The sequence below is a fragment of the Parasteatoda tepidariorum genome, chromosome 2, assembly GCF_982258835.1.
Source record: "Parasteatoda tepidariorum strain Cologne lab strain chromosome 2, Ptep-v5.0, whole genome shotgun sequence".
Classification (NCBI taxonomy): Eukaryota; Metazoa; Arthropoda; class Arachnida; order Araneae; family Theridiidae; genus Parasteatoda; species Parasteatoda tepidariorum.
This window is the reverse complement of record NC_141756.1, coordinates 118,727,964-118,755,317: the sequence shown is the minus strand read 5'-3', so window position 1 is coordinate 118,755,317 and position 27,354 is coordinate 118,727,964. Positions and strand designations below refer to the sequence as shown.

At 31.3% G+C, this 27,354-nt stretch overlaps 2 protein-coding genes across 3 annotated transcripts; one reads left to right on the top strand and one right to left on the bottom strand.

Moving 5' to 3' along the window:
• Nucleotides 1–2,486: 2,486 nt before the first annotated feature.
• Nucleotides 2,487–27,354, bottom strand: LOC122273120 (cuticle protein 14-like). 2 transcript variants are annotated; one of them, XM_087158215.1, is made up of 4 exons: nt 27,227–27,354; nt 24,442–24,619; nt 5,592–5,699; nt 2,487–2,940 (listed from the first exon to the last, which is right to left on the bottom strand). In XM_087158215.1, exons 3-4 carry the CDS (start codon nt 5,679–5,681, stop codon nt 2,566–2,568), a joined length of 465 nt encoding a protein of 154 aa, XP_087014341.1. In that variant the 5' UTR covers nt 5,682–5,699; nt 24,442–24,619; nt 27,227–27,354; the 3' UTR covers nt 2,487–2,565. The 2 variants fall into 2 exon arrangements, with proteins under 2 accessions (XP_087014341.1, XP_087014340.1); XM_087158214.1 differs by lacking the exons at nt 24,442–24,619; nt 27,227–27,354 and adding an exon at nt 14,126–14,276.
• Nucleotides 18,624–26,534, top strand: LOC147816115 (uncharacterized). Its single transcript, XM_087158216.1, has 2 exons — nt 18,624–18,698; nt 26,163–26,534. Exons 1-2 carry the CDS (start codon nt 18,669–18,671, stop codon nt 26,469–26,471), a joined length of 339 nt encoding a protein of 112 aa, XP_087014342.1. The 5' UTR covers nt 18,624–18,668; the 3' UTR covers nt 26,472–26,534.

The window sequence follows — 27,354 nt, the reverse complement described above, 5'->3', positions numbered from 1 at the left end:
AATGACAGTATGGCACAAATATGGTGGAGATGGAAATCGAACCCGGTACTTTATACGATTCGATATGCTTGTTGAAAGGACAATAACCAATGAAGTCCCGCTAGTGATATTTTTTTGGCATTTGAAACAAAATTACAACGTTTTTACCGAATGACTCTAGCAAAAAATATTATTAACACGTAACGCTAAGAAGATGTGAAACCACCACTTTGTAAAGAATTAGCCTAATTTTCACCCAAAACTTGATTTTTTTGGCGAAATTGGAGCTCAATGACTAAGTGTTTACCAAGGGCCTGATAAAAATTACAATTGATTTTGATTATCGGCTTTCACCTATTCTCAACTACGTGTGTTTAATGTTTTTTCATCGTATCTTTCTTTTTAATTATTCATCACGCTTTGATTTAATTATTCTTTTTTTTGGTCGCTTTTATGTTATTTTTGATTTTTTTGATTATTAAAATCAAAATTTTATCTGTCCGTAATCTTTAATTTTTTAATTTCTATTTTGGCAAGGGTTTTAAACATGCGTATCAAAGGTGGGGATTATTGGAAATTCAGTGTTAAAATATGAGACATGTGAAATAATGCAAAAACATAGTTTCTGTTATGACCATCTTTAGAATGTATTTTTAGAATCTTTGTAACAAAGAAAAGAAAACTGAATCCTCCAAAAAAGACCACCTCTAAATAGCGACCACTTTTGGGTTTCCTTGCGTAGAAGAAAACCTTTAGGAAAGACTATTAAAACCACTCTCGGCTACCGGAGAAACATCTGCACCAAATGCGGAAAATATCAAATAAGGAAGCACGGAAAAGCATAATAAATCAGTAGATTAAAATGTATTCAAAATATTTGTGTGAGGCTCTTATTTAGAGAGCTTTTTTTGAAGATACAACCTCATGTTGCATTCAGAGTGAAGTAAAGACGATGCTTATCAATGATTCACTTTTAGAGTTGAATCCTAAATTAGAAGAAAAAAGTTATTTTAGAAAAAACTAGCATCTCAAACAAAACAAAAAAAACCTCTTCTCATCTTTTAAAGCCAATTTTTATGATATAAAATTAAATGCCAACTTAAACTAAAAACATAATTGTTTATTTATTTAAAATAGTTTGATCATTCATTATTGTTAAAATTGTTTTTACACATAACTATATCAGTTGGGATCATTTTTATAGACGCTAAATTTTATTTATAGATCCGACTTTTCAAGACGCCAACAGAAGTGGCATTTTCGTACAATGAAAATGACACTGATTAAAATTACAATTGTTTAGGGGGAATCTTGTACTTTCGATAACAATATTGAAGTCAATGGAGGCAACTTTTAAGAACCTCCATCAACGACTATTTTACTGTGGAAGGGAAAGTGGTCGCTCCCGAGAGGTTTTATTGTATAAAGTACACATTAGGAATTGATTAAAAATATTTAAGCAAGAAAGAAAAAAAATGTTATCTATGTCCAACTTTTGATTATCGCAGGAAACAAAAAAGAAGTGACGATGATTACAAAAACTATTTCCGAAGTTCCGTAGGCAATCAAACCTGTTTATATATTTTTATATTATCCTCCTAAGTGATTCCACATATTTCGATAGCTTTTTCAGTTCCTTCTTTACTTAAATACAAATTAGGAATACCCTGATGTGTATACTATGGCGATTTTTATCAACACGGAAAAAAAAGTTTGCAAAAAAAGGCACCATTTGGCATAAAACTAATATTCAAAAAAATTAATGGAATAATACTTAGCTACTTCTCTCGATTAGTAATTAGTTGCAAAGAATTCTCAATTAGTTGATTTTATTTCTTTTTTTTAAAGAAATTTTGAAAAATAAATTAAAATACTTTCAATATATATATATATATATATATATATATATATATATAAGCTTAAACAATGTGAATAAAGCACTATTAAAGGTAAGTAGTTTTGGTTCTATAGACATAGTCAATAACTTCTCTCAACGTCCAAATACCAAATGACAGTCACTTTTCTACTGTCATTTGGTGTTTAGACATCGGGAAAAGTTCTTTTTCAAGTTAAAGAACCTATAGTATGTCCATTTCTGTACCTTTATTTGTGTTTTATTCAAGTTGTTTTTCATTTAATCATTATTTAATCAAGCATCTTAAATTGAATATTGCTTATTAAACAATCATAGTGTCCCAGTGCAACTGAAAAAACAATGTAAGTGCTCCGAGAGGAAAAGTGACTTGACTACCATTTTCTCTCCATTCCCAGCACTATAAAAGCCAAAATAGAATTTTCAGAGAATTCAAAATCATAAAAAAATTATTTTTGGAAAAAAAGATTTTTTCCCCCAATATGTAGCGTATCATACAAAAATGCCTATATTATAAAAATCTCAATCTCGAAATTTTTCTCACTTACAATTTTTTTTCAACATTACATGGCAGAATGTGAACTCGTGGAAAAAAATGTCCCCCCTCCCCCATAAAAAAAGAAAAGAGAGAATATTCACCTGAATAGGATTTTATTCAAGTTCCTTATTATTGTCATTTTTTTCAAATATTTAACAGCTGTATTCAAACATATTCAACGAGTTGAGAATCTGTGAATATTGGGCAAAACGACATAATTTCTTACTACATCACTCGCTGCCACCATATTTGCAAATTCATTATTCGAACCAGATGAACCGGGAGTCAGTGCAGATGGATCTGGTTCCGTTTCTTTTGTGATCCTCACATTAGAAGGTTGTTGAGTCCCTACTCCAGGTTCGTTGGTCAAGACTTCAGCTCTGTAACCATCCTTATCGGCAATGTATGTCACAATTCTTATGAGGCCATTTCTGGTTGTGTACCCATAGGAACCGGTTTTGGTCCCGTTTGCGTAACCTTTTTCTCTGTAAAAAGAGGCACCACCCGTTAACTGGTTTTCGTTATATCCTTCATCGTAATTGCCAAATGCCTGTAAAACATAAGTATAGTAATAGTAATTTTAGTGGATAATATTTGTATAGTGATAATGTACGTGTATAGTAAGTTTAGCATATTGTGATTAAAAATATTAGTTTATGAGTAAGTATAATTATTGTTCCCTTATGTTCTAACTGGGATAATTTGGGTAAAGGGTCGTTCGAATAATACGTAGGTAGGTGGTTCTAGAGCTGCACAATGGGCTATTGGCAACGGTCTGGGAAACATCCATGAGAATGATCTGAAGACATGCCATCGCAATTTTGATCCTCTGCAGAGAGGATGGCTCCCCTGCCTCGGTAGCCAGGTGGCCTCTTGAGAAATTGAGCTTTTCACGGTAGAACGGTTTAAAGACGACCAATACCGTGCAACCTCGATCCCTACCCAGGCTGATCAAAGTGGTCACCCACCGCTTGCTGACCACAGCCAGTGATGCTTGACTTCTTTGTTCTACTAGGAACCGTGTCTTTACGATTAGTCCACTGCGAGACCGAATCATACATAAGCTCCTAAACGGAGGAGGTGGGTTTGTGATTTGCTTATTTTTGGGGGGTTTATAAGGGTTTAAGCAATACTTACGCAAAACAGTAAAATTCGATAATTTTAAAAATTTTCTGAAAAAGAAAAAATCGAATCTTCTTTTCAAAATTATAAACACTGCTTTAAAAACGAAAGTTTTGTTTTATACTGAGTTATATCTTTAATTTTTACCTAATTCCAAAATTAGGTTACAATAATAAAAATTAAAAAGAAGTACAGCAGCATTCTTGCAACAAGGACAACCAATCACTATAACGACAATGCAGACAACATTTTGCATCGACCTCCTTTACTTCCCACACAAGCTAGCACCCATCGCTTTGTGGGCTTCAAGTCACCGCTTTGAGTCGAACCCCCGTGTTAAACAGCGACAGTTCAGTGCCTTAACCACTGAGTCATCGCTGCTCTGTAAAATTTAAAATTAAAGTGATTAGTGATTAGCCATTAGTGATTAGCCTATTTTTGCTCACAATAGGGAAAGGGGTTCAAAATTGCCAAAAACCAGTATATATTTTAATCAGAATATTTAAATGACCCCTAATTACAAATTATGGTTTACAAAAGTATTCAATGGCAGAGATTTTATACGAATATCAATATTTAACTTAGTTGAAATAAAATAGTTTATATTTATGGAGATTGATTTTCAATGGTAAGCGCAAAATAGAGTGTCAGTTTCGTTAAACAAGTAAAGTAATTCTAAATCATGACCTTTTATATAACTTTTAGTTCCCTTGTGAAAAATACTTAATCAATAAGGAAATAAAAAAACACTATCAAAATCTAACGAGTCTTTAACATGGAGGGCGAGACAAACTATCACCAAAAAAACTTGTTTGATAGCAGAAGGAAACGTAGAAGAAATGATATTTAATACTTAATTTTATATAACCGTTGTTAAACAGCCGACCCAGTTTTTTGGGTTTGAAACTACTAATGTTCACCTCTGTATCCTTGTAGTTTTAAATCCAACCCAGAACACAAGGGAACTCCTGGATCAAGTATTGGGAGTATTTGCCTTCTTGGAGGACTTTTTATTGGAACTAACCCGCATATGCGTTACACGGAGAGGAAAACCTCCCACGGTTAGTCGGACGGCAAAAAGACTCTAATATATGATCCGTCAACCACTGAGGATATTTTAAGTCTGCACTGTGATCAGTGTAAGCCGGATGCGGAGTTCGTATCGACCAGCCGTCGTTAGGATTCGAACTCGGTTCACTTCATTGGAAGCTCTATTCCCTGAGCCACCACGGCTCTAGAAGAGGTGATAGAAGTGTTACAAACACCTTCCTCTATCAAACAGCAATTAAGCAGGTTTTGATGCCTCTAATCCTGTCTTACTTAATAGTAATTCGCCAAAGTTAGATAGCGATTTTGTTAGTTCCTCGTGTTTGTATTTTGTTACCCCATTTTATCAAAGAATTTTATAAATGTGGCTACTAGGAAGGAATAGGTTCGTAAACATCCCGATCTGACAGTGGTTCATGTCATTCTAAAAAATCTCGTTTTATTTCATTACTAAACGAATAGCAAACAATTTTCCTTTTAAATCAACTAATTTACTCTCTTTTTATACTTTTACAAATGTTGAGAATAGTTATCAGAGAAACATAAATCTTTATTCTTTAATTTGATTACTTTATTTCGAATTGAACAGCTAAATGATAAATATTCATTAAATTTTTTATAATTGCTTATCTTTTTCATAATTGTATTGTCGTTTAAAAAGAATTAATTCCATTGTGCTAGTTTTTTGATTAACATTTTACTTAAATAATTTAATATAAATAACCGATATATATTAAATAAATTCCGGATTTTGGATAAGATACAAATATAATTATTGCTGGTTAAAAAAAAATTCCAACCTTCGGAGCCCCTGTGACCCTTCCTAAAGGTTCCGCGGAACATTTTTTGGAAACCACTGCTTTAGAATATGAAATTTTGTAACTTTTCCATTTCAGTTTCGTTTTTAGATGTCAATACGATAAGGATATATAACAGAATTTTATTGTGACGGGTCAATAAAATATCAGTAAATTCTAGAAAAAAAATAGTAATTATTATTATTAAGAAATTGATAACAAAATGATTACCTACATCTCTGTTTCGAATAAATGTGACAGTGTCGTTGCCATTAATCCCAACAGGTATGACAATTTCTTGAGCCACAGCAAACACAACACACATTGAAACCAGTAATAAAACCTAGAAAAAAGTTAAAAGTTTTTAAATGCCGTGCAGGATAAACCTTGTAATACGTGTTATTAGCTGCGGTCGGTAATAACGCACTACAAAAGGTGAAACTACTGTAGTCGCCACTTTTTTTCACAGTTTGTAAAGTAGTGTGTACTTTTTTTTTAAAAAAATGTAGTGCAGTGAATACCAAAAATAAAGACAGTAGTTTTTTTTAAAAAAAAACACTGTTCTAAACTAATTTTACGGGTACAAATGTTCGCGGGTTCGTCAATGGATGCAATGAAACTGTGACTGCAGTTGAACTCTAACAAGAATTACGTGTTTAGAATCACGTATAACTATAACTAACCATTACGAAAAATTAGGGTCCGGCAGTGGACTGATCGTTAAGACACGGTTCCCAGCAGATCACCGAAGTCAAGCATCACTGACTACGGTCAGTGTGCGGGTGGGTGACCACTTGGATCAGTCTGCGTAGGGACCGAGGGTGTGCGGTATGGGTCCTCGTTAAACTGTGCTACCGCAAAGTGCTCGACTTAGTGCGCAGATCGTCGGAATACCAAATCAGGGGAACCATCCCCTCCGCAGAGGATCAAAATTGTGATGGCATGTCTTCTGATCATCCTCCGGCATGTTTCCCAGACCGCCGCCAATAGCCCATTGTGCAGCTCTAGTGCGACGCAAATTAACAACAGGAACGAAAAATTAGGAATGGGCAAAACTTCATTCTTTTTGTAATTTACTACGACTACAGCTTTGTTACAAATATAGTTAACTACAACTACTTTTTTCTTAATGTAATGACTACAGTTACTACTTTTCTACTTTAAGTAGACGAACTTACATTAAGTGCAAAAAAAAAAAAATTAAGTTACTTTATTCATGTTTACACGAGCCAGTTTGTTACTCTAAAACACTTTTTTTTTCCTCGAATTTATTCACTTAATCTTCAACTTTTTATGCCTTTCTCGACAGCGAATATTTAATTTAAGAAAAACGAAATTATCAAATGCTCGAAATTTTTGTTATTGTTTAATGTTCTTTTGTTTTCCTCTGGTACATTAAGTACATCAAAACTATATTTCCTACCTTTGAAATAACATCAATATTTCACGGGATAAATTATTAGACGCATAGCTTTATTGTTTTTACCCAACTGAAACCGGTTTGCACTGGCTTACGCTAGTTTGTCAATGGGTTGAATGAGACGATTTATTATATAAATGTAGAATATTTATTATATCAGGTAGTATGTTAGTGCATTATGCTAGATATAATAATATATAGATTGAATAGATAATATATATGTTATAATAACTGAATCAACATTTTTACAGTGCGAAAACAAGTAATCATCAAATCGAACAAAATAATGACTCCATATAAAAGAGACGTTTATTTCCGATTACATTGATTGTTGTATTTGTACAATTCTCTACTCAATTATTTCCAAATCAAACTAAATAATCATGAGTAATCGAACTAAATAATCCGCTTAAAAAACACTGAAACAAACAAATTTTGTATGTCCAGTTTTAAAACTAGCATACTTAAAATTATATTCCAGACAAAAAGAATTTTAAACAAATATTTAATGTTTTTTAATACTTAATTCAGTAATCAAAAAATGCTTGAATTGCAAAAACAAAAATTATACCTGTTTTTACATAATTTAATCTATGTAATTTTTTAAAATCAAAATTAAAATGCGAACTTAATCATTTGAACAATAAAGCTTCAAATGAGTCGTAATTATATTGAATATGAGTCGTTTATTTTGATATGAGTCGTTTATTTTATTTCATAATTTTATAACCGTCGTTGACAGCCGACCCAATTTTGAGTTTACGACTACCAATGCTCAACTCTGTAACCTTGTAATTTTGAACCGAATCCAGAAGGCAAGGGAACTCCTGGATCAAGTGTTGCGAGAAATTTGCCTTCGTTGTGGACTTCTTGATGGAATTAACTCTCATTTGCGTTACACGGAGAAGAAAACTACGAGAACCTCCAATGCTTAAACTGGCAAGGCGAATTTTCGGTCGCGTATAAACTCGTACGAATCGCGTCACTATTAAAAAACTACAGTGTTTCTAATAATTTGATCTAATTATTATAAAATACTGATATAATGCTTCATGTAATAAATATTCTATATTTATATAATTTATTGTCAAATTTATATTATATATCGTGTAATTTAATCAACTAATACACTAACGTAAGGAAGTGCAAACCGGTTTCAGTCACATAAAAACAATAAAGCTGTAATGTATCGAGTGATATTTTACATAAAATCTTACAGTGCGTCTAATAGTTTGGCCAGGGACTATAATTTAGATCAAAATAAGTGAAAAATATTATGTTAATGCATTTATAAATGTAGCATTTAATAATTTATGATTTTGAAATACAACACAGCAGGGTTCGAAAAACCATCCGTCCGCCCGTCCTCGGCGGTCAAAAATTCTCTGCGGACAACAACTATCTCGAATCCGACGTCCGCACGGACGGCCATTTTTACGTTAATATTCGTGATACATTTTCAATTTTTGTTATCTTGCAAGAGTCTAGCGTCTCACTTCTAAAATGATCCTCTAATCTAGAAATACAGCAACATACTGCGCTTGGTGGAATTGATGTTTTCTCTGTCTGGGAGTACTGCAGTGGTTGAATGAGCCTTTTCAGCAATGAGCTTACAAAAAAACACATTATGTACTGGTTTTAACAAAAAGCGTTAAACACAATTATGAACATCCACTTAAATGGAAAACCCCTTTCAGATTTCTGTGCAGAAACCTCTGTAAATCATTGGCTTGATTGTGGAACTAGCAAACGTCATATCTGATTCATTTAAAAAACGAAGTACCCTCGGATAAATTGACATTCCAGATAACTTGAATTTTGTCATTTAAATTATTTCATAAAAGAAATAAATTATTTCATAAAAGAAATACTAGGTTTTACTATTAGTAACCTAGTATTTGTAATCCTAGTAACTACTAATTCATTGTGCAATTTATATAAATGTTTGTGATAAATAAGAGAAAATTATATTTTTACTTATTTAGAAGCTACGGGTTAGTTTCAAAGGAGGACGGGTACATTGTTGGACAAGCCGTCCTCGGGGACGGGTAAAATTTCTGACTTTCCTCGTGCCCTGCAATGCAGGTATCTTTTTGTGGTTTAAAGGTAAAATCTTCCTAACACGGCTCACTTCCAATCAACATTTTATTTTTTAATTTGCACTTATTTGTAGTTTTTTAGATCTCAGAGACAGAAAAACAACTATTCATCATTGAAATCTCTCTGACTTATAAAATCAATTATTGATAAATTTTGGAATACGAATGTAAAATAAGTTTTTTTTCAAACAACTTTTTTTTTAATTTTACATTTTAGTAAAAAATTAATTCAGATTATAAAACAGATTTTTTTAGCAACTATTAGATTGCTTTTTTATAACTAAAAAACACTAAAATATATTTGTGCTTTGCATTAGAGTGTCAGGAAAAAATAAATAAAAGGGACACCTGTGTCCCATCTGCGTCAAAGGGTTACATGAACTTTTTTAGTTGTGTCAAATTTATTAGACACTTGCTTTGAGATGTTCAAAATAATAAACTCATCGGATATATACTTTTCAAATCAATTAAAATAACTTTGTAGTCATTAATATAAAATTATTAATAATTAAATATGATATTATAAGTAATAACAATTAAATATGATATTATAAGTATTAATAATAAAGGAGAAAATGATGTAAATAAACATAAATTATCATCTTCATTCGATAGCTGTGTGGTATGTGAACTTGCTAGTCATTACTGGTTCAAGCGAACTGCAGTAATGCCACCTATTGTTGTTTTTTGTTATTATTTCTTATGTATCTTAAATTGTAATCTTTTAGTTTTTACTATACTATATTTTCGTACATTTTCGTAAATTATTCTTCTTATGAATCTTATTTTATTCTATTTTACTGCTTCTTTTAGATGTCACTTTTACACTGATGTATTCCTTTCCAATATTTATTTTCGAGGGACACTTAAAAACTTAGATGGAAAATTCCACAATTTACGAATATCATATGTCTTTAAAATCACAGTGAATCAATGAAAAACAAATTTAAAAAATCAAACAATTTTAATGTAAACAATTTCCGTTAAAAACATTTCTCGGTGTTCATTTATGCTCAATATTCATTTGTTAGCAAAATTTAAAAATAAATGGCATATTACGGATGTTAACACAATATATTACTACGATAGTAGCCATTTTAAAGGAATTATAATTTATGGTGTTCCGATTTGTTCCTATTCTTCAAGGAAATGTATTACCATAACCAGGGCCGGATTTAAGCTTGGCGGGGCCCTAAGCTACTGAAAATGATGGGGCCCTTTTAAGTTCAATTCTATTCTATACACCTAAAGTAAACTGTCGTATTTTTTATTGCTGAATATTAACTTTATATTATTAAAAATTTGATAATATTGCTTGATTTTTAAATATATTGATTGTGATTGGGACTATAATGTAGAGCCTTTCTATTATTGCACATACTTTTTGAACCAGGAAGAAAACAGCAACTCTTTTTAAGAGCATCATAAGTACAGAGTAAAGATTTGGCATGCTGGAAGAACCATTATATGTTTAACAGAGTTTTTTTTTCTTGAAATTCTGAATACATGTTATTTGGAATTTTAAATGATATTTATTTATTTTTTTTTGCGAATTTTTTTTCTACATTGTTTTTTTTTTCTTGACTTTCGTTTTGCTTTGCTGCTCTATGACTTAGAATCATGAAATTATGAAGGTGTGTCAAAAATAAGCAAGGAATTAGAAAGAACATAAGAAAACACATTTTGATTATTAGTTTTATTTTTTTTATAACCGCCATTGAACAACCGACTTAATTTTGAGTTTACGACTACAAATGTTTAACTCCGTATAATATTGAATAATCACCTTATAATTTTGAACTCAATCCAGAAGACAAGAGAACTGGATCAGTACCCAGAGGTATTGGTTTGTTGTGAGAACTTAGAGGACTTTGTGACCACGGCAGATTTAACATGCACCAGTCACCATTTTATACATGGGTATTCTTCGGCCGGCTGGCTTCGAAATCCCATTCTCACGAACACGAGTTCAACGCCCTACCAACAAGGCTATCCCGGCCAAATTATTAGTTTATTTTATAATAGTCATTGAACAGCCAACCTAATTTCGAGTTTACGACTACTAATGTTCAACTTATTAGACTTCTAATTTTAAACTCAATTCAGAACACAAGGGAACTCCAGGATCAAGTATTGGAATAAATTTTTGTCTTGGAAGGGGACGTTTTGATGGAACTGACCAGCATTTAAGTTACATGATGAGGAAAATCACAAAAGCTTTCCACTGTCAGTCTGACAGCAAGGGGACTCTAACCTATGATCCGTCTACCACTGAGGATATTTTACTTCGGCACAGTGGCTGCTGTAAGCAGGGAGTAGAATTCGTATCGACCAGTCGACACTGGGATTCGAACTCAGTGTCCTTGAGTCCATCTTCACTGGGTAATAACTCTGCAGGAGCTACCAATTTTATTGATTTGCCAAATTTTAGTCATTTTCAAAATATAAATAGAAATTCAATCGTAATTTTTGTAGAGTAGAAAGATGGAAATAAATCGTTTTTCCTCTTAATCTGCAATGATTAATCAGAAGCAACCATGAGGGTTAGTGTGCAAAATGAACAGGGGGTGCAGCTTTCTAGTTTTTTAAATACTTGTTAAATTATTAGTTTTTAACATGCATACTTTAAGAAAAATAAGAAATACATTTTTCAGTATTAAGAAATAATAATTAAAAACTGTCATCAGCTGGAATAGAACCCGCGATCTCACAGTTTTGTGTTAGATTTCATAACCATCAGCCCCAAATATACACACCTGCCTTGCGAATATTTATTTATTACTATTTTTTTTCTTTAAATTTAATAAATGAAGTCATTTGGATACATGACATTCTTGAACTGGATACTTTAAATGCTTGACATTCGTTATTACAGAATGAAAAGCTTTGAAAGACAAATATTAGTTAATGTTTAATAATATTTAATTAAAGAAAAAACATAACCCGTAATGAAATCTAATGAATTGTCCCTGATAAATTTTGTGACAGAAAAAAAATTAAAGCCTGATACATGTCCGGATTTTCGAAACACTTTCTAATTTTACTATTTAATCAAATTGGTTTTGATGTCTTTCATCCCGCCTGTCTCATTAGTGATTCAGCATATTTCGATATCATTTTTGATTCTTTCTTACTTAATATTAATTTGTTTGCGACAATTAATTTGTATAACTTTTTTACTACATTTTTGATAGGAGTTTAAATATATAATATCGAGGCATTAACTGAAGTTAAATTGACTTTTTTTGTATGCCTCTTTTACTTACATCATCCACACACCCACACGGGACCGACTGCTTCTTAGAAACAAATATTAAATATTCTCTTGATCAAATTATGGGATAAAATTCGCCTTTTAAACAAATCAAAAAACTTTTCTACCTTTTAAAATTGTTTATTTTTAAATAATTTATTAATACTCAAGTTGTTTAAAAGATATGTTCCTTTTCATTGACAACACAGTTTCATATTTTATCTAGTCATTTATTTATATTTTTTAAAATTATTTTTTATTTGTTTTTATTTTATTAAATTAAATGCATAGATTTAAAAAAAAGAAAAACAAATCTGCCAAAATTTTGTAAGTAGTTTCAATTTGCAATTTTAAGAAGTTATTTCGACTTTGCCTTAAAAATTTGAAATCCTTATAAATTAAAAAATTTAGATGCCTTATTAACTTTAAACACATAATAACAACAAAAATCAGGGAGTTAAAAATAGAAACAAGTATGATCAATAAACAATAAAATCATAAGCTAACTAAATAAATGAATTTTGTGTACGAAATATCATATTTTACAAATTAAACATAATTCATATTTGGGGGATACATGGAGAATTTGGTCAGACAGGAGGTTTGAACAATATTTTTTACATATATATTTAAACATTTGTTTAGCTGATGATCACTTGATTTCAATGCTCTACCAAGCAATATCACATGTTGCTTCTGTCTATTAGCAGTAAGAGTAAAAGTAAAGTAAAATCACATCTGTTATCTCAATTTCATTCAAAATAAACCAAATCAAGAATTTTGGCAGATAGGCCTGTCAAAGAGGGAATTGAATAGTTTCCCACCATTTAAATAAAGAAAGAAAGGAGTTTACGGATTCATGTACGATTAATTTGGAAAATAACTAATTAAAATCAATTACAATAATTAAGTAAATTAAACAATAAAGCTAGTTAAAACATTTAGGATAATTAAAAGGAAAAAATGTATTTTGCAAGAAAGAAAAGTTAAAATTAAACGAGAAGCTCTTTAACGACAATGAAACACAACAGAAATCTCGAAACAGAGTGACTTTAATTAAGATTCTCCCACAGCCCTAGAAATTTTTTGCCCAGAAATCAGACAAATGGGTGTTTCTGTGGACAAAAGAGCCCACAGCAATTTAAAGAAGCTGAAAATATTTCCCACAGTGTAAATTGAGGCGGCTATTTGACTACTCCATGGAGTACCGCTTTTTAGGATCCATGGACTACTCCCATCACTGGTAGCTACGAAAGCTACAGGATATTTTCATCAGTCAAAAGACCTTTTTATTGCTCTTTTGGTTAAAAAAGTGAAGAGTAACAATTATTTTATATTTTTAAACACTTTTATTAGATTTTAAAGAGCGTTCGCCAATGGAAAAAAGAAAAAAAAAGTATTTTAGGCTTCAGAGGGCTCCAGCTCCGAATAAAACTTTAAAAAAAGGGAGAAAAAGTTGGATCTGGGGGCCCTTGCCATCTCGGGGCCCCAAGCTACAGCTTATTTAGCTTATACGTAAATCCGGTCCTGACCATAACCATCTGATGTACTTTGCAGACAAATAAAACAAGAAAATTTAATATTAAATGTCTTTTTTCGTTGCTAATTTTTTTTAAAGGAAAACTGTTATTTTCCATAAAGAATTCTCTTTTTCTTTATTTTTCCATTTGACCTTCAATTCTTACTTTTTCTCTGTTTCTACAGCTATCAATGTTTTCTTCATTTGTTTTCCTTTTCAAAAAAATAATAATAATAATGATAATAATATCTGTGGGGGAAAATAAATCTGCAGCGCCTCCTGGTGTGCAGGAAGGGTTCTGCTACTAGAATAAACGCTATAATAGTACAATTTTCGCGTAAAGGTTAATTAGTCATTTTCATTTCAAATTTGATGAATTAAAAAACAAGAATTAAAAAAACTTATAATAATAATAATAGTATATCTAAATGTCTAAGTTTAAAACTGAAACGTTCATAATCTTTTAAATATGACTCACCCTCATGTTATTGCCGTTTTCTTGAATTCCAAACGATTCTTGGCATTCCAGACGAAAAATATAAACAGGATGTTTCCGGAACATCCATTGAATGTTATTCCCTCAAAAAATAAGCTAATTCCGTCATTCATCAAGATTAACCACAATCGGATTACTTTTTCACTTTTAATGAAAGAAGAAAATAGTTTATAGCTCATTGCCAAAGAAAAGAAATTTCTACATTCAACAACGAACTTTCATCAAATACAATATATCGAAACTTTACTTATTTTCAAACTTTTTTTTCTAATCTTTTAAAATTAAATTATTTCGAGAAAAAAAAGCGAATTGATTATTCACTTTTCCATTATTTTTTTCACTTTTAATGAAAGAAGAAAATAGTTTATAGAAGAAAAAATTTATGTTACAATAATTAGTAGTTTTTTTTTTTTAAAAAAAAGGTGTTCATTGCATGCTCTTAAATTTTTAATTATTTTTTATTTGCTATACCCGATGCAATGATCAACGTGAACGTGGTTAACATAGGTGGTCTATATCCCCAAATTAGTAATCCCAAAATTATCTGAAACCACTTGTATATTTTTTTTTATCTCTAAGCTTTAAAAAGGTGTTTCTATAAAACTAAAATATTTAAAATAAATGGTATTTGAAATTAAAAATAAATAAGTTAAGGACAAAAAACAAATTGTTGCAGAAACAGTACTAATACGTCAAGGAGAAATGTAGAAAATCGCCGTAAAATTGAAGCCCACAATGCTTAATTAGTTTTGGTAATAAGTTTTAATTGAAATAGCAAAAACTTATCTTTGTACTTAAAAGCAAAGTGACCAAGTTATTTGATTAAGAGATCCATAAAAATCGTCGCTTTTGATGTCTAATCAATTATTGGTAATTGAAATTAAAAAAGGCGCTATGTACTAAAAAGCAAACATTAAGGAGAAAATGGTACTAATTCGTTTAAGAGATGCGTAAAAAGTCGCCAAACAATTATTGACGTCAAATATGCTCAATTAATTTTGCTAATAACTGGTAAAATTTATATTTTATAACCGTCGTTGAACAGCCGATTCAATTTTTGAGTTTGCGACTACTATAGTTCAACTCCGTAGTCTTGTAATTTTGAAACCATTCCAGAAGACAAGGAAAGTCCTGGAGCGAGTATTGGGAGAAATTTTGCCTTCGTGGATTACTTTTTGATGGAGCTAACCTGCATTTGCATTAAACGGAGAGGACGACCACGTGAACGTCCTGCGGTTAGCCTGAAGTCAAGGGGACTCTTACCCGTGATCTGTCTACCACAGAGGATATTTAACGTCAGCACTGTGGTCGGTGCACTAGGATGCGGATTCGTATCGACCAGATATCGCTGGGATTCGAGCTCATTGGAAGGCGAACGCTTTATCCCCTGAACCATCGCAGCTTAAATATCTGGTAATTTAAAAAAATGCTCTGTACTAAAAGCAAAAACAATGAAGAAATTGTATTTATTTGTTTCGTTTAGAAGAGAAGTAAGAAATCGCCATATTTTTTTTACACCAATGATGCCGAGTGAATTTTTGGTGCAATTTTAATAGATAGCAAATATACTGATATAACTACAATATATTTTATTGGTATGTTTGATACCTAATGAGACTGCAACAAGCTTTTAAGATACTTTGCGAATATCGTTTTTACAGCTCATCGAAAGGGATAAGTTCTGAAAAAATTGCTCGATTGTCGTAAATTATGATTATCTTGTTGGCCTAGAACAACAGAATCATGCCGAATGATATTGAAGAACAGTTAATCTTTATTTTGTTGGAATGACCTGCTGAAAACTTACTTTACTTAATTTAATAACGTAAAGTCACCGGAGAGGATAAAATATAAGTATAAATTAAAATAAAAAGAATTGTCATAATTTAAGCTACATTAAGTATCTCAGTATAGGTCTTTTCATTTTCTGCGTCATTAGGTAGTGCTGTACAATGCTGATTTATTAATTTTTTTTCTTCCACCCATACGAAGAATGGGTATTCAGCAGGTAGTAAAATATATTATTATAATGGTATAAAATTATTATAATGGTAGTAAATTATTATAATGGTAGTAAAATATATTATTATATAATAGGTAGTAAAATATATTATTACTAGGAGGCTCCGCCCCCTGCTCGCTAACGCTCTCCAACCCCCGAGAATTGCTACGCAATCCTATGTGCTTCACGCCGTGAACCATGGCTCGCTGAGCTCGCTCGCCAATGAACACAATGTTCTAGCACAAAGACATAGTATATTATCATCAAAGACATAGTATTTTATCTTCAAAGACATAGTATTGTACTTATGTAGAAGAATTCTATCAATGTTCTTATTGGCTTTTAAAAAAGTAGATTAGCTATTTAGATTGTACATGGTGAAAAAATCAAAACGTTAGCTAAATGAGAAACATATTAGCGAAATAAATTATCAAATATTGCAGTTACTCACCTAAATTCAACTAAATGTGTATAATAAATTAGTTAATGCTAGAAATTCTGCAAGTTTTAGAAAAAAGATTTATTATTTAAAAATATAAACTTTAAACCCTAACTTTTCCTTGTGAGATAATAACCCTCAAAAAGTCTTTCATTTTCAAGAACACAAAAATTTGTTTTATCGCCAAATGAAATATTTTTTGGTGATCAGCATTATTAAAATCAATTTCTATATTAATTAGCATTTGTGATAAAGTACTTAACATTTTAGAACAAAATAAGGATGTCTTACATACAATAAATTAAAATGCATGGCTGTTAGCATTACCCGAGAAATACCATGTGGAGGTCGCCATGCTGCATTTCTAATCGGGGAGTTTTGGTATTGGCACTTCCCCTTGACTACTGCCAATACTTAATATTGCACTTGATCTCTGCAATCTATGTCTTCCATAACATTCCTCAACACTTTCTTGGGCTCTTCGAACACGTTTCATTACGTTTAAAAGCCCTAGCAGCTTCACTAATATTCTGCATTTTAAAGCGTGAAAATTCAATGCATAAATAAACGCGAAATATAAAAAAATTCAATGCATTCAATACAAACACTTAGACGTTTTTAAGACGTTTAGGTAGCTCCCAGTAGAAAAATATCAATTCAACAGCGGCCTTTTAAAGCATTCTCAATTCAATTAATTAATGAATTCCTAATTGAGTTTAAATTAAATATTATCATGTTTTTAGGGCATGAATCTGAATTGAACAACCTGATAATGCTCACTCTGGTTATTGTTTCCGTTTTTAAAAGCGCTATATGTTGAGCCACCTCATGTGACATTTGCCATGTGACATTTTTAGCAGCAATCATTGGTCAATTTTCTAACGTTGCCATTCGGGAAGTTGTAATGAGGCTTTTTTTTGGTGCCGTGTAAGAGAAATATATATATAGATTATTAATAATTTTATGTATGAATGTTTTGTTAATATGTTAGTCGTAGCGAAATTGACGGATACATAGATTGGAAAAATAATGTTGAAAAAGAAATATTTAAAATTTAGAACACAGAATGTGCGATACAATAAGTAATAAATGGGAAATAATTTTGCTTATCAATACTATATAAACTTATATTAAATAGCAGTTTAAATTAGGAACAATTTTTATCTCTCTTGTGTCTTACTTTTTTTTTTTTAATTTTGATGTAAATGATTTATATCTGGCAACATTATAATCTCTCTCGACCTCTTATTATTATTTTTTTTAGTAATATTTATTCATACTTTTGTTTTTACATTTTGCATCAAGTCAATATGATAAATAATAATGTATAAATAATAATTATTTAAGCCAAAAGGATTAAAAAAAAATACGAAAAGATAGCGATAACTTTTGAGCAAATTAGAATTACGAAAGAAAAAAAAACTCGCAGCAAGTCCATAAATGAAAAAAGAACTTTCAGCATTCAAAAATGGAGCATTCTATTTTTTAATAATATTTTTGAGTTTTGAATATATTTCTTTTAGAAAATAGAACTTTCAAATTCCAATTCTGTAACTCATATCTGCAGACTGGTCCACGTGTTATTTTTATGACAAATTTAACAGTTTATAATTCTGTAACTAATTATCGATAGTTAAATTATTTTATTCGTCGAAGTCCTTGAACATTTTCCACAGATTATTGTAATTTCAAGTTTCACAGTTTTTGCACAGCAATATAAAATATAATATAAAGTTTTTCTTATGTATAGAGTTTTTAATATAGAGAGGGGAAAAAACCACAGAGATTTCAAGAAAAAATTTACCACAGAAATTGAATCGTTTGTTGTATATAATTTGCTGTCAGATTTTGTTAAATTATCTGAGTTTTGTCAGAATTAAAAAAAAAATCAAACGCATCTGCTTTAAAGTAAATAATCTAAAACACAGTGCTTAATTTGGATTAAGTTGTCTTAAGTTTAATGAAATGAAGTGTCTTCAGGTTTCGCAACCACGACTTAAAAAACATATAAAATGGAATAGTATTCCCTTCTCAAGACACTTTCGAATTCTAATTTGTATTCTGCTTCTATCTTCAGCAGAAAAATGCGCTTCTCTTTTGCTTTAAACATGAAGGTGCGTATAAAAGTTTTTTTTTATTTACACTAGAAATAAAACCAAACTTCAACGGCAATTAAAACGAGAATTTAACGGGGATTATAGAACTCAAAAAATATTATTTACCAATGCAAAGTGAAAAAACTTTTTTTAATTAAGTTATTAAACAATAAAAATATTGATTTTAACGTTTGGAATTTTTTGTATTTAGAATTTTTTTCGAAGTTTTCTGGTTTTTACCTATTGGCAAAATGGGTCTTGTTTTGGATTTGATAGCGTTCGCACTTTATTTCGACGTCATCACATTTTTCAACTGCGTTCAAGAGTAATAGTAAACAGTTGCTATGGCGACCGCTGCTGTTTTATAATATTTATTCTTTTTTTAATCCAAATATTTCCTCTAAAAGTAATTTTTATACCAATCAACACTTCAAAACTACTGGTCATTTGACAAATATATAAGAAGATTAGGGAAAAAAAGGAATTCACCTTTAAGTAACTTAAAATTTTCAGAAAGATTACAAATATTTGTAAAATTTGGAAAAATTTTAAAATTCGTGTTCAAACCTACCCCATGTTGGGATAACTTAGAGCAAGGTAGGAATTTCTTTGAATCTTACAATGTATTCATTTCCGCAGTATTCATTTGTTGTCGATTAATTTTTATTGGCTGGAAAATCACATGGTAGGATCCAGTTCTCTTACATTAATTTTCATGTTCGTTTGGTTGTCATCAGCATAAAATTGATGTATGTCATAAAGTTATAAATATTTTTGTTTCCCTAATTTAAAGGTAAAATTACCTGTACTGTTATTATTACGTTCTTGGTTTTGTTTGATTTCCAAATTAAGTGTTTAGGAGGGTAGTTTTTATTATTATTATTAGAATAATGTAATTCTACGTTACATTTTAAGGTAAAGCTCTTTGAATCGGTGTGTTTGATATTGTTTGCAATTAACCCTTTTACAATTATTATTTTTTTAATACAAATTATATTAATATACTGTAATGAATTACGTTTAAAGAGATTCCTTAAATGATTTAGAACTTAATTTTCAGCTTCATGCACAAAGTGATGAATGCAAAAGTTGTATTTAAAATACATCCGTCCATTCGGTAACAAAAGTATTAAATTACAGTTGTGACACTCACCAAATTTTTTATAACAATAAAAAATTATTACTTAGAAAAATTATTTATGTTCAATTATAGATCTTAATAGAATCAGAGTCCCACAGTGGACTAATCGTTAAGACACGGTTCCCAGCAGATCACCAAAGTTGTGGCGTAACTATCAAAGTCAAGCATCACTGATTGCGGTCAGTGTGCGGGTAGGTGACCACTTGGATCAGTCTGCGTAGGGACCGGAGGTGCGCGGTATGGGTCCTCGTTAAACTGTTTTACCGTAAAGTACTCGACTTCGCGCACAGGTCATCGGGCTACCGAAGCAGGGGTGCCATCCCCTCTGCAGAAGATCAAAATTGTGAAGGTATGTCTTCGGATCATTCTCAGGGATGTTTCCCAGACCGTCCCCAATAGCCCAATGTGCAGCTCTATTGCGACGTAAATTAACTACAACAACAACAACAGTAATAATAGGATCAGAAAGGAAATATTTGGACGCGTGAGGTTGAGGCCTAAGTGTTCTTCTTAGTACACATATTTTTAATTGATTCATTTCAACTGTCCTATCCGAAGAAACAGCAATTATTGCGAAGCAATAATCGGGGTTAGTGAGCGTCAGCGATTTGGGGGTTTAGCCCCCTAGTAAAATAAGAAATGATTAATAGTTTTTACTGAAAAATAATGTATATTAATAATACGACTTATCACAAAAATAATAATTGTACAATTTAGCACTTTAAAACATAAAAATGCTAGGTGGCATCAGATCCCTTACAGAACAAATTGTTAAACATTCAAGTTAGTGATAAAGCATATCGATAAATAAACAATAAAATTCTTCTAGTTATGGTTAGTTTATCTCCGATAATATCTTAAAATTCATCAGATTAGCATCTGGTTTTTATCTGAAATATATTCCAAACTATTTTCTTTCGTTAAAAATGGATTGAAATATGAATTCAGTTTTTTCGTTTGATTCAGTTTAATTTGCAAAGTACGCAGCCTTATTAAAATACTTTTTTTTGTGTTTGAATTAGTTTAGAATAATATTTAATATTCTTGCATTGAGTATAACGTTTGATTTTGTCACATTACAAAAACTTACTGCTCTTTTTCTCCTTCAAAATCTAAATTAAATTGTTTACTAGAAGTTTAGAAATATTTAAATTTTCTTATTTAGAGGCTCTTTCTGATTGTTTTTTTTTAATGCACTTTGATTCTATTAAGAAAAGCTCTAACGGGATATCTATCTGTTTGTAAAGAATTTAGAAGCCTTTGTATGCTAATCAAAAGAAGAATAGGGGATTTACAATGTCTTTCTGGTTGTTCAATACATACAACTTAGTTCTATTAACAACAGCTCTGATTTACTAATTAATTGATACAAATATAGAAATATCTGCATATTCTATGCTTACATGCCACAAATATTTAAAAATTATGCGTCCATCCATGTCTTTTTGATAGTTCATTACTTGCAGTTTAATTCCAAGAGCAACAAAAGAGTTTATTAAAAATTTAAAAATTAGTTTTTTAGAATTCATTTCGACTTTCCGGTTGTTATCTACCGTAAAAGGGAGTTACTTTAAAACACATTTTATTTATTTATTTATTGGAATCTTCGCCATGTAGTTCTCTGAATATATTACAATATTGATTTGGATAACTCCTTTTTTATGTTTTACGTAAAACTTTACTCTAAATAGTAGTAAGAAAATTTTTTATAAAGAAACTCCTTTCATTAATTTTGAAGCACCTAATTTATCGTTTTTCTATTGACCTGACACAAGCATTTTTAATCTCGAATAAACGCACGAAGTTTTTAAAATATTTCTAAAACTTTTCAATGAGTAATATTTTTGGAAGAAAAGGAAAATATTCGAAACGAAAGTATACATTTTTGTAGTAAAGAATAGACCTTTAGACATTTACACTTAGGATTTATAGCTTTCATTGATTTTAATTTTGAGATTTTTTATCTCTTGTATCCTTATTATTATTATAACCATTTAATTCTCGACATTTACACCGGCGCTATTGGATTTCATTGCCTTTAAAACATGTTTTTAATTGTCAAATATTATAGTTAATCCACTTTCAACTGATCCCCACCATTGTCATTTGAAAACATTTTACTGTAATTTTAGTTTTTAGAGAAATTTTTTAATGTAATAATTTCACTTTTATCTCCGTATACCCCCCTGAGGTGGGTCGGAGTTCAACCTACCTTATAGTAAAGAATAACTCTATTATTATAAAATTTATTAGTATAATGAATTCTTTTAGAATTATGAGTTCTTATATAATAATTATATTGACATTAATTAAAATTGAACTTTAAAATCAGCGTCAACCAAATTATTTTATTTTATAACTGACAATAAACATCCGACCCAATTCTTTGGGTTTATGACTACTAAAATTCAACTCCGTAGTCTTGTAATTTTGAACCCGATCCAGAAGACAAGGGAACTCCTGGATCAAGTAGAGGGAGAAATTTGCCTTTATGGAGGACTTTTTGAAGGAACTAACCTGCATTTGCGCTGCATGAAGAGGAAAACTTCCCGCGGTTAACCTCACAGCAAGGGGACTCTAACGTAGGATCCGTCTACAAGTGAGGATATTTTACGTCAGCACTGGATGAGATTCATAAGAGTATTCGTACAAAATTAGAATCAGGATCGAGGAAAATAAAAAGTGGTAGCTTAAATGTTGAGTTGGCTAGTTTAACAGACTTATTTTACTTTTATATTAATATAAGTTAGCTTATAGTTAGTAACAGATATTTTTACAAACTTGTGGTTAAATTTAAGAATTTTGTTAACATTCCCACCATCTGTAGCAAAGTGGTGAACTTTATTCAGCAGACTGAAAGTTACAGAAATCCGAGATCTACAATGACGCACAAAAGAGATAAATTCTAATTTCATAATTTCTAAAGAAAATGAAACCACAAAAACAATTGATTTTGTAGGTTTAATATTTATGCTTATATATTTTCATGTCATAGAAGATTACGCTCATTAAAAGTATTACTATATTGTTTATTCAAGAAAACTTGAGGTGATATTCTCATTCATTAAACTAACTACCTTCTTTTTTAACCTTGAAGTTGTTGATTGTTATTTATATTATTCATATAGTTTTTAAATCAACAATTAATGTTGATGTAAATTTTATAATTTTCAGGTTATATTGTAATTTAAAATATAAATATACAGCGATACAATTACGAAATAATTATTCAAGGATATGACTACACAATCGAGGCAATTCAAAGGAAAAAATAAGTTATTATTAAAAAATTCAGATTCTTTTTCCAAAATTGAGATAAGGGAGCCGTTTTCAATATCGCCCGGGGCGTGAAAACTTCTGCCGCCGGCACTGCCTCGTCACTGTTATAGTGACGTCAAAATGAACATTATTCACATCAGAGTTTATTTTCAGGGGAATGATTACTGTTCTCATTATTCAGCAATACATAATCAAAAATTAGCAATATTATATGCAGTATTGCTTATTATATCTTAGCAATATTATATACAGTATACTCTCAATATCTCGATCTTCAGTGTCTAGAACGCCTTGTTATGTCAGAGGGATATTTTCCCCCATGTCAATATATATACCCCTAATGTTAATTTGAATTCCTATTTGTCGAAGAGTTTCTTCGCAAAACGTCGAATACTGCGCTACGTCGAATTTTTTTCGGAAAAATCACAATGCAAGTTCATTGTAAACCAATTATTTTCTATTTAATGCATAATTAGTTCTTGTCTTACTTTTAGTAATAAAATTATCATTCTTGTATTTAGACTTACAGTCAACTATCATTACATACATATTTAATAGTGGTTATTCTTATGTTTCATGACTTTTTTTTTTTTAGATTAATATTTTAGAATATATTTTTTTACTTTTTGGAACATATTTAGTTCTGAACTTGTTATCTCATAAACTCGCTATATCGAATTTTTTTCAGCGTCCCTTCAACTATCGAGAGTATACTGTATAGTACAATCTAAACAGCAATATTATGTAAATATTGTTGATTATGATAACGTATAAAATAAACTGAACGACATAAATGTTTTTAATAACGTATAAAATGGCGTTAGGAATCTGAATGTTAATTTAGCTTATCTATAATAACGCTAGTGTAGTACACTTACGGCAATATCGTATTCGATAATATTCAAGATACTATCTCACTTATGGACATTGATCGTGATATAATCGTATTCGATAATTATTGTTGTTAATAATATTCAGCGTCGCCTGATTTGTCAAACGGTATTACAACGGTATTATCGAAACGATAAATATCGAAATTATATTATCGAAACTATAGAAATCGCATTGATATTATCGAAATATCATAAAGATATTATTGAAATGATAAATATCATGGTCTTGCTATAGCTGCCATTTATATCAAAATAACAGTGTTAACCGCAACAACAAATTTGAGATGCTCAAATGTAATTTTTTTCAAAATAATGTAATTATTATAAGGATAATTAATCAAATGTAATTATTATTGTGGGATAATTATTAATATCCTACGTTATATTCAGATAATTTGAAGGAAAAAAGTGAGTAAAGCAGATAATTTTTTAAACGAATGCGACATACTTGTGACGTATTTTTTCCCTCCAAACATACTATTGTTTGATGATTTTAATACCTTCTTTGCTATTCCGAATAGTGATTGTTCAGAGTTTTCAGATGTATTTTCCTTACTCAAGAATTTGTTTTTTCCTTGCTTAAGAAGAGCTTTAGAATCATAAAGCTATCGAAAAACAATTTCAGTCTGAACCGTAAAGAATAATTATATTTGTTATTTAGTATTGACATTTTTTTATCAATAAAATGGTTTTTAAAGATATTATAACAGCTATAATGAAATTTCTAGTGCGGAAGTTAGATTTTTTATTCTATAATAAGCCTTTTTTCTTTTTTTTTCAAAAAAATTAGTTTTCTCTGGGAATTAATTTTTTGTAATAAGTATTTCAAAAATTTTTTATTGTGTTATGAAGGAATCGAAACGTATAATTTTACAAAAATAGGCATGAAAATTCCCCCCCCCCCTCATCCACTGCAAAGTTAAACAGAAACTAATCAGTTCATATTCTGATTACGCTTGTGTAGATAAAATTTAAAGATTTTCTCTTAACAGAGACATTGTGGATGATTTTTGTATTTCTTCATTATTACATATTAGTAAACAATATCGTAAGTTTAAAAAAAATTCTTAAAATTAGCATAGATTTAATAATTTAGCTAAACAATTTATGGCCCCGGCAGTCGACTGATCTTTTCTGTAGTTCATTTAAATCGCACTAGAGCTGTACTATGAACTATTGGCGACGGTCTGGGAAACATCCCTGAGGATGATCCGAAGACATGCCATCAAAATTACAGTGAACTGATCGTAAAGCGGTCTGGATAGTCTGGGTGCTGCTGTCAGTAAGCTGGCGGGTGACTTTTTTGATTAGCCTACGTAAGGACCGAGGATGCACGGTATCGGTCCTCGTTTAACTGTTTTCCCGTAAAGTGCTCGACTTCGCTAGCAGGTCTTCGGGCTATACCAAAGCAGAGGAGTTATCCCATCTGCAGAAGATCAAAATTGTGATGGCATGGCTTCGGATTATTCTCGGGGATGTTTCCCAGACCGTCGCCAATAGCCCATTGTGAGCCGTGGCTCAAGGGATAGAGTTTCGCTTTCCAATGTGGTGAACCGGGTTCGAATCACAGAATTGGGTGATCGATACGAATTTCGCATCCGGCTTACACCGCACCACTGCTGTCGTTAAAATATAGTACCAGTGGTAGACGGATCATGGATTAGAGTCCGCTTTGCCGTCAGTCTAATCGTGTAGGTTCTCGTGGTCTTCCTCTCCATGTAACGCAAATGCGGGCTAGTTCTACCAGAAAAAGTTCTCCGCGAAGGCAAATCTTCTTCCAATACTTAATCCAGGAGTTTCCTTCTGGATTGGGTTCAAAATTACGAGTTTATGGAATTAAACATTAGTCGTCGTAATCCCAAAAAATTGGGTCGACATTTCACACACACAATGACGGTTTTAAAATATGAAATTAAATAGCCCATTTTGTAGCTCTAGTGCTACGTAAATTAAATATCTACCTACCAACCAAACAATTTAGGAAATTTTTTACGAAAATTCACAACAGGTTAGAAAATTACGAAATTTTAATTTTAGGGGCCTCGTGTCCCCTTAAATATTAATTTTCAATTTCCCCTCCTTCATACTAGAATTCAAAAAAAAAATGTGTATTAAACGCAATCATTGCTTGATTTCCTATAGTTACGCCAGCTTATTTTTTTTCTTCAGGTTCTTGTTGTACTTTGCGCCATCTTTGTGGCCACGCAAGCAAATCCAGCTTTCAGAGCACTCCGGGCCCGTGCTTCTGGTCTAGGAGCAGGTGGTAGTCTAGGTGCAGGTGGTCCAGCACCAAGTGGTATCCTTCAGGTTCCCCCTGCAGCCCCAGGCACACCTACAGCACGGCCTCTGTTCCAACCTGTCGCAGCCTACCAACCTCAGCAGTACCAGGCACAACCCCAGCAGTTTCAACCCCGAGCAACCAGCTTTGGAAACTTTCCCGGAGTGCCTTTTGGAGGTTACCAGCAGATGCAGGGTTAAAAGAAGCAACTGTATTCATTGCGTTCATTGACGTTTCAATAAAATAAACTATAAGCATCGTTATCTAGTTAGCCTTATTTCTTTTTTTTTTAAGAATGAAAATAATATACATGTTACCGTGAATGACAGAAATCAATGTCGACTTTCACCGATGAATGTCAACAATCACATAGTCGCTTTGGTGAATGTACCGGTGTAATAGTACCGGTTAAACGCATACTGGGCAGTGGCACTTGACCTTAAGAAAACATTGATGTAGGGCATACCGGGCAAATGTATACCGGTCAGTGTATACTGGGCTAGACTTAGTATATATTTCGTACATTTACCAAAGCGATTGTCAGCATTCACGGATGGAAGTCAACAATCACCCATTTCGCTCATTCACAGTAACACATACAGATTAACACTAAAGAGTAGAAATTAGTTATTCCGCTGACTACTTAGCTAACTTGTTGATTAGCTAGGGTGATTCGTTAAAGTGTCGGAAAAAAAACTTTTCATTTCTCAAATTATCTAGACAGTTAGCATATTACCGTAAAAAGTACTGGCATATTCGTTAAATAAAAATCAGAACTTTACTGAAACAAAAACGATTATGTACGCTTAAATTGACAATGTTATCGCTGTCTAAAAAATCAAGTTACTACAATCACCGCATTAATTAATAGAATCAATCACTTAAAAAACCATAGTAGAAAGAATCAATTGACTAAAAATATTATAATTAAGGAAATTGACAAAATATTACGTACTCTTCAATATCCATAGATGCAAGCCAAAACAATCAACAAAATAGTTGATAGCATGGGAAAAACAAACTAAAGTAAATTGAGTAAACTTTTTGATTCCGCACTTGAACGCTGTTTTTCGCAACTCTGTC